This window comes from Cynoglossus semilaevis, chromosome 9, assembly GCF_000523025.1.
Source record: "Cynoglossus semilaevis isolate Cse_v1.0 chromosome 9, Cse_v1.0, whole genome shotgun sequence".
Taxonomy (NCBI): domain Eukaryota; kingdom Metazoa; phylum Chordata; class Actinopteri; order Pleuronectiformes; family Cynoglossidae; genus Cynoglossus; species Cynoglossus semilaevis.
Genome location: NC_024315.1, coordinates 12,483,495 through 12,491,384, shown reverse-complemented (window position 1 = coordinate 12,491,384; position 7,890 = coordinate 12,483,495). Strand labels below are relative to the sequence as shown.

The following is a 7,890-nucleotide window of genomic DNA, read 5'->3' as shown; positions in this document are numbered from 1 at the left end:
CTCTGTTGTTTTTTTTCTCCTAACCACAAGCGTGGTAAATAAACAGGAAATGATGAACACACTATTCCCGGAATAGACTGTGTAACAGGTTGCATGACAGTAGAACAATTTCCCTTAGCAATAAACTGTGTTCCAAGAGTAAGTCAGTGACTGAACCAATGAATATACACAGAAGTTGAGTTTTTTAAATTACCAATATATTAAAATACATCCAACAGTGTGCAGTCTGTCCATAGGACTAATAAATACTTTCTCACATCAGTGCAGAAATTGATTCAACAATAAACATTTTAACGTCACTGCCTGTGGGTCATTGTTTGACATTATGGAAACCTAAATGAGGTCTTTAGGTCTTGTGGTTTGGAAGTCAGAACACGCTTTGCTGAGCAGTCAAGGATATGAATCTATAAAGTGACATGTAAGTCAAATATATTGCACATTCAGCATAATGTAGTGGTATCTATATCAAAAAGCAACACAATACTGTATAAATAAAAGTGAATAAATAAATAATAAATAAATATATAACATACGGTCCTGAACATATTTACAGAAAATGAGTGAGAGTGTCTTTTCAAACCTGCTGTCATCATAACTGTAAATCCTCCTGTTTTGGCAGTCTAATGATGCGAAGCACTCTACATCTTGGCTACATTTAGACAAATAGTTCATGGTTCATATTAGTCAGTATCAGTCCACGAGAAAAATCCCAAATCCTGAGCCCTTGGTGTTAAGTTTCCAGTGCTGCAGCCCGTCCTTCGGCACTGTCATCTGAACGAGAAGACCCTCCGTGTTTAACTTGGTCACTGTCCAGCACTTCTGATGTACAGCTGTTGAATTTGCCATGTCAGGCAGCGTCAGTTGACAGGTGAGATGATCACCAACAGTGATGGTCAGGAGGCCTGCGTTGCATCTGAATGTGCAGGTTATGTTTAGGTCAATGTACATGAAGTACATCCCCTCTCGCTGTGGTTTCAGCGACTGCTGCGCTTGGTCAAACAGGAAGTTGCTTCCAACAGATACGGTAGGACCATAAAAGACTTGGTGCCAGTGCATGGTGGAGGTTACCAGTTCAACTGTGATATAAACAAAACACTTAAATGAATATATTTTACACAACTCTTTTGGAGGTCTGTACAACCTTTGTAAATTTCAGTGGTCAATAAAAGGCATGGTTTAGTGACAGGTTCTAGGGTGTAATTCTATGAATTAAAGATTAAAGATTGAAATTTGTTTCATACCTGCCCTAAACAACCAATTAGCATATATATACAGACACATATACACACATATATACATACAGTATATAAGTTAATTCCACACATTTAAAAGTTTATATATAAATATATATTATATATTCATACAGTATATTAGTAAATTCCATACATTTTAAAAGTAAATAAATATAAAAATAAATTTTCTATATAACATTTTTCGTTTTTGACTAACGTTATATATATATATATATTCTTATTATATTATATATATATGTTCTTATTACTTGTGTATATTTCTGCATTATCCCGTATTTTTTTTAAATAACAACTTTAAGGCTTACCGGTCTTGGCTTCCAGATAGGCAAACTTATCGATCTGTTGATGAAATAAAACATTAAATCATTAAAGAAAAAAAGAGCAAACCAATGACATAAATTAAAGTTTTGTTAAAAATGTATTTTATGCTTACCTTGTACTGTGGAAAAGCGGGCTGCCGATCAGACATGTCAAATGTTAGAGCGGAAGGACTGACTTTGGAGCGCAAGTTAACCGCAAACAGTATTCCAGCTGCAGCCATGGCTGCCACCGTAACGAAGAGAAAAATGATGGACATGACGACAAAAACGTCGTGGTAGCTTCTGCCTCGGCGGTCACTCTTGTGCAGAGACTCGACATCCATCGTCGTGTTTTGGTGGGACATCTGAGGGCAGTCTGAAGTTTGCGATTCGAGCAGAAGATCCTCACGGTCCAGGTATTAGGCTTAGTTCAGAAGTGGTGCACTTCCCTCGTGTGGGTCCACAACTTAGTCCTCTGACGGAATACAGTCCTCCGGGGGGTCTCTGGTCGTCTACCAGCACACAGCTTCATTGTGACTTTTTATAGACCATCTGCTTGACTACTGTGCCTGCGGTTTCAGTGAGAGAGGAAAATCGCGGAAGTCATGGGTTTCCCTGTCGTCTCCCACACAGAGAGAGAGAGCGACAGCGAGGGGAAGAGAGAGAGAGAGAACGAGAGTTTCCGCAGCTTTCTTTTCTCTGCTATGCTGCGCAACTGGGCTCCTGTGGCAACGAGTATGGTGGAAAAGGAAAGGTAAAGAAGAAAAAAAACGATGTTGCCAACAAAGAAAGTACAAAGCAGAGAGTGTCATTCCGACAGTCTGATGTTAAGTGGCAAAAGATGAATGTTGAGTGCGACTGACTGTGTGGGCTGTTTAGAATTCTGAGTGGGCCTTGTTAGTGTAAATACAATCAATGTTCTTATTCCAAACGTGTACGTTACACGAGGCTGACACACACACACACACACACACACTGGGCAGACTCACTTAACACATTTAAACAGAAATGACTAGACAACTTGGGGACTTGATCAGATATAACTCCCCCATATGCCCCTTGTTATGTGTTCGATCTGTGTTCGATCTGTGTTATGAAAGAGTGCCTCAAAACAGGAGCGGTAATTAGTGAGTGAGGCATGAATGTTGCTGTACATTTTCAACATCGTCATTAGAATTCATCTCTGACACTGACCAGATGATTTTGTATTCAACCAAATGTAAAGGCAGTCTTTCACATGACCAGTACAATTTGCCAAGAGAGAAATGTTAAGGGAATGTTTGCGGTTAGTATTAAAAGGGGAAGTTGATAGTAATACAAACACATATTACAAGAAGAGAATCAACTGTTATATGTAAAATATTTATACATATATAAGATCAATCACTGCTGTTTGATTGTTTTCTAAATGATTTACAAATTACCTGTTGTTTTCAGAGATGTATTCCTTCAGATTATCATGTTTATCTTTGTTTGTAATGGTGGAAATGTGAGGGTTTAGCTATAGGGTAATTTCAGAAAAGGGTGTATTTCTAAACAGCTACTTCTGTTAGGTCAACTTGTTCTTTGTTTAAAATATGTTTAATATGCAGATGATTTTGGTATCTATCCACATATTTAGTTTAAGGATTCGTTTTTTTATAGATGCACCAATAGTGTGAGTAACAAATCACAAGATGTGACAACCAAGAAACCGGGGCATGGTGGGAAAAGGCCGGGACTGTTTATGTGTGGGTGAAAGACAAATGAGGAAGTCTGTATGAAAGTGAGAAATCATCATTCCGACTCTGACAGTTTTGAGCATATGGTCATGTGCTGTTGTCGAAAGGGAAAAAATATCCTGTGTTTTTTTGTTTTTGTTTTTTGTTTTGCCTAATGAAACTGCCGAAAAAATAACTCTGATCAATCTCACACATTTAATCTCAATCACATTTAATCACGATTAAGGTAAACCATCATTCCACAATTTGACAAAGAAATATTTATTTTAATAAAAATCTACACATTTTCTCCTCAACATTGGTTATTCTTTGCTCTCAATTTATACTTATTGTTTTAATTTTTAAAGATAGGCTGCACGTCTCACACGTAGGCAAAGCCAATCAACACCAAACTTGTTTGTGTCATTTTTAAGCAAAAGTAAATTGTGTCTCTTGCCATCTAGCGGTATTAACTGAAAATGCAGTTGATGAAATGCAGTGCAGGGAAACGTAAATTAAAGTGAGCCTTTGCCATAATATGGAGAGCTTTGTGCCAATGTTTGTCGAACCGGACAATAGGGTTATCCCACTTGTGGTCCTCGGTACATACTGCTTACACTGATGTTCCAGCTGTGAATACCTGTGAAAGGGACATAATTATAAATTTAAAAAAAATAATCGGAAAATTCTTTAATTTGATGAAAAACATGCAGGCCAGATGCAATTTTGAAAAATATTTTGCCAATACAGTCATAATCATAATTCCATCATAATTTTTCATCTGACCAAAAATGACAGAGTACATTAGGATATTTCCCAAAAACCTCCATTTTTTTCTAAAACATTCTCTAGATGCTCTATTTTGATGAGAAACATTCATGTTTTTGACCATATTTTGACATGTTCAGATATGACGTTTTTCTGAGTTTTTAGCACAATTTATTCACTTGGCAGCATGTTTTCAGGTAGAAACTGTGCCAATGTTTGTCGAACCGGACAATAGGGTTATCCCACTTGTGGTCCTCGGTACATACTGCTTACACTGATGTTCCAGCTGTGAATACCTGTGAAAGGGACATAATTATAAATTTAAAAAAAATAATCGGAAAATTCTTTAATTTGATGAAAAACATGCTACCCTTACATGCTAACATGCTACCCATGCTACCCAGTCTTGCTACCCTTAGAGCGGCCCTTAGAGTAAAAGCAATGGAGCTGCAGACAAAAGATGTCAGTTCCCAAAACTAAAATGTCCTTGGTGTTGTCACAGATAGACACAAACAATGTGTTGCTGCTTCGTTTCTTGGCCATTTATGTAACATTTGCACACATTTGATGTGAGCAGTAGTTTCAGCACAATTCACTATAAGAGTTGCAGGAATTTTCTTTCAGCTCCACTGACTATAGTGTGCAGTGACTGTGTATCTACCGATTAACAAACTACTGAGCATGCGCTGTCACCTGGTGGATTGTAGCTGCCGCTTGTGATTGGATAACGAAAAGCGGAAGGAAGTGGTAATACTTCATGGCCGGGTGACGTTTGCAAAATGGCGCTGTGTGAAGGCACAGAGAAAATGGTTTGCTATTACTACGACGGTACGTAGTTCTATCTCTGGTTCTCTTCACTTTGGCGATTAACGCGTCATGTGAAGGACCAGTATTCCACAGAGCGTGCGGAAGATTTGTTTGAAACCGTGATCACGCTGAACTGCCGAGTGGGGCAGCCGGTTAGCATGCTAAATGCTAAACAATAGCCTCTGCCGCACGGTTTACACATTCAAACTAGTTCTGACTGCTTCAGTCAGCGTGTGATTCAATTGTACGAGATACCGCTTTGTTATTAGGTCTTTTAAATATCTGCACGAAGACCATTTGGTTTGAATGATCCAAATATTTTGGGCGTTGCGACTTCAGCCAAGTGTTAGTGAAGCAGCAACTTGTTCTGTGGTGAACGTTTCCTTCAAAGCGGTGCTTGCACTTTGTAGTGCATTGAAACGTTGAGACATCTATGAAGAGCAGGGCACATTATTGTCGAGGGTAAGTATTTATGTTTTCATTATTTGTGTGTCCGTGCACGTATGGTGTAGCAGAAGACCGGTGGACTCTACGACGCCAAGAAGTTCGATGCATCTGGTTTCTGTTACGTGAACGACATCGTCCTGGCCATTTTTGAGCTGCTCCAGTAAGAGAAGCTTGTCAAGTTTTGTCACCGGAAATGACACTTTTTGACAGCATTTACAGTGTGAAATGTTTACAGTATGTCGGGGCTGGACTGAACAAATACACATAGTGAATTACCGACGAAGCCATCTTTAAACCGGTAAGTATGTTATACTGCGAGTGCGATTTAGCTTTGTTTTTTCCAACTTATCAGTGTTTTTTTTTATTTTTAAATGTATGCATCTTGGGTTTAGATCATGGCCAAAGTAATGGAGATGAGTTCAGTGTTCCTTCAGTGTGCAGCCAGACTGGGCTGCTTCAACCTCACTATTATAGGTATGAAAAGAAATGGATTTAATCCTTTCACAGATATTGACAAAGGAGTGACAAATCCATTACAGAAAAGATTGATGGAAACAGCTTTAGAAGTGTATAACGTTTACTGAATAAATCAGCAGTTTAATGTTAAACTCAAAGCAAATGAGTGGTTTTCTTAAGTGGATTGTAGTGATTAATTTAAGTGGTTTGTAACATGCTAGTGCTAAACACTTTGAACATGGTGTAGTCATCTGAGAGCATTTGTATGGAATGTTTTTATCTCAACTTGTGTTTTAGGCCTAAAGAGGTTTAACCAAGTTCCACTCCTGATGATGGGGTCTTTGTTGAATCCTGTGAACACATGTGGTTGACAGTAGTTGTGAGTATGTGATCTGTCCATCTTTACCTGAAGTGTTAAAGTAAAGCTAAGAGTTACTGTTGTAATTTGACTTGTATCGTTTTGAAATGTGTATTTATAGACTAGAATGCATGTTTTGGAAATGTGAAGCGTTTTGCTAATAAAATGGTAAAAAGTTACTTTTTACAAATTACTTTTTTTTTCTTTACCCTTACATTTGACTTTGACAATGCATGCCTAAAAAGGCAATGAGAAACCCCAATGAAAATATATTTGAGTTTTAGCATAAATTATTAACTTGGCATGTTTTGGGGCATTTTTTTTGTTTATTTTTGCAGTTTTGCATGTCTTGCTATCATGAAAAAATGCAAAACTAAATTTCAAAAAATGTTCTCTGAATGCCCTAATTTGATGAGAAACATGCAGGAAAAGATAACATTTTGAAAAATATTTTTACAAACATTTTGGTCAGAATTTATTAGTCTTTGACCAAAAATGACAGGAAATGTTAACACTTTGATAGTAATTTTTATAAAAATAAATTTGGAAAAATGTTTTCTGAATGCCCTATTTTGATGAGAAACATGAAGTAAAAGATACAATTTTGAAAAATAATTTTACAAAGATTTTTGTCAACATTTATTAGTTTTTGACCGAAAATGACATCAAAATTTTACATTTTGACAGAAACTTTTATACGAAGAAAATTCTAAAAATCTTCTATAAAAATCAACATTATGTCCTAAAACATGCTACCAGGTGAATATTTTGTGTTTAAAACTCCAAAAAGTATTTTATATGAATATTTCAAAAATCACCCAAAACATGCCTTACTATAGCCTTACCATCGTGAAAAAAAAATGCAGAAAAATGTGTCTAGATCTTTTAGTTTTTGGACAAAAATGACATGAAAAGTTCACATTCTGACAGAATATTTTATACAAAAATATTTCTAAAAATATTTTCTAAATGCTCTAATTTTAATTTAATTTTAATGAGAACCATGCAGAAAAGGATCAAATTTAGAAAAATATTTTTACAAACTTTTGCTGTCAAAATTATTTTCGTTTTTGACAAAAAATGACATGAAAATTTCAGATATTGACAGAAAATTTTATAAAAATAAATTTCAAAAAAGGTTCTCTGAATGCCCTAATTTGATGAGAAACATGCAGGAAAAGATAACATTTTGAAAAATATTTTTACAAACATTTTGGTCAGAATTCATTAGTTTTTGACCAAAAATGACACGAAACGTTCACATTTTGACAGGACATTTTATAAAAATAAATTTCAAAAATGTTCTCTGAATACCCTAATGTAATGAGAAACATGCAAGATAAGATAAAATTTTTAAATTTTTTACAAACATTTTAATCAGAATATATTAGTTTTTGACCAAAAATGATACGAAGTTCACATTGACAGTAAATTTTATAAAAATAAATTTCAAAAAATTCTCTCGGAATGCCCTATTTTGATGACAAACATGAACGAAAAGATTCAATTTTGAAAAATAATTTTACGAAGATTTGTCAACATTTATTAGTTTTTGACCAAAAATGACATGAAAACTACATTTTGACAGAAACTCTTCTGTAAAATTCAAGATTGTCCTAGAACATGCTGCCAGGTGAATATTTTGTGTTTAAAACTTCAAAGTATTTTATATGAAAATTTCAAAAATGACCCAAAACACGCCTTACTATAGCCTTAACATTGCGAAAAAATAAAATTAAAATACAAGATTGTCCTAAAACATGACAAAAAACGTGATGAAGGCATGTTTTGGGTGATTTTTG

The 7,890-nt window shown here is 35.6% G+C and overlaps 1 protein-coding gene and 1 long non-coding RNA gene across 2 annotated transcripts; one reads left to right on the top strand and one right to left on the bottom strand.

Moving 5' to 3' along the window:
• Positions 1 to 175: 175 nt before the first annotated feature.
• LOC103383911 (uncharacterized) lies at positions 176 to 3,970 on the bottom strand. Its single transcript, XM_008317238.3, has 3 exons — positions 1,687 to 3,970; positions 1,559 to 1,592; positions 176 to 1,076 (listed from the first exon to the last, which is right to left on the bottom strand). The coding sequence occupies exons 1-3, from the start codon at positions 1,915 to 1,917 to the stop codon at positions 691 to 693; spliced, it is 651 nt and encodes a 216-aa protein (XP_008315460.1). The 5' UTR covers positions 1,918 to 3,970; the 3' UTR covers positions 176 to 690.
• A 464-nt stretch (positions 3,971 to 4,434) lies between these two features.
• On the top strand, positions 4,435 to 6,267 carry LOC112487542 (uncharacterized). Its single transcript, XR_003050708.1, has 2 exons — positions 4,435 to 5,748; positions 6,028 to 6,267. It is a non-coding gene; the product is annotated as an uncharacterized LOC112487542 (long non-coding RNA).
• Positions 6,268 to 7,890: the final 1,623 nt, after the last annotated feature.

Bases quoted from the DNA above. Each gene is read 5' to 3' on its own strand.
- LOC103383911 (XM_008317238.3), bottom strand. From the start codon at position 1,917: ATGTCCCACCAAAACACGACGATGGATGTCGAGTCTCTGCACAAGAGT. The intron at 1,593-1,686 runs GTAAGCATAAAA...TTTCATCAACAG, and splicing joins CCGCTTTTCCACAGTACAAG to ATCGATAAGTTTGCCTATCT. The intron at 1,077-1,558 runs GTAAGCCTTAAA...TTTATATCACAG, and splicing joins CTATCTGGAAGCCAAGACCG to TTGAACTGGTAACCTCCACC.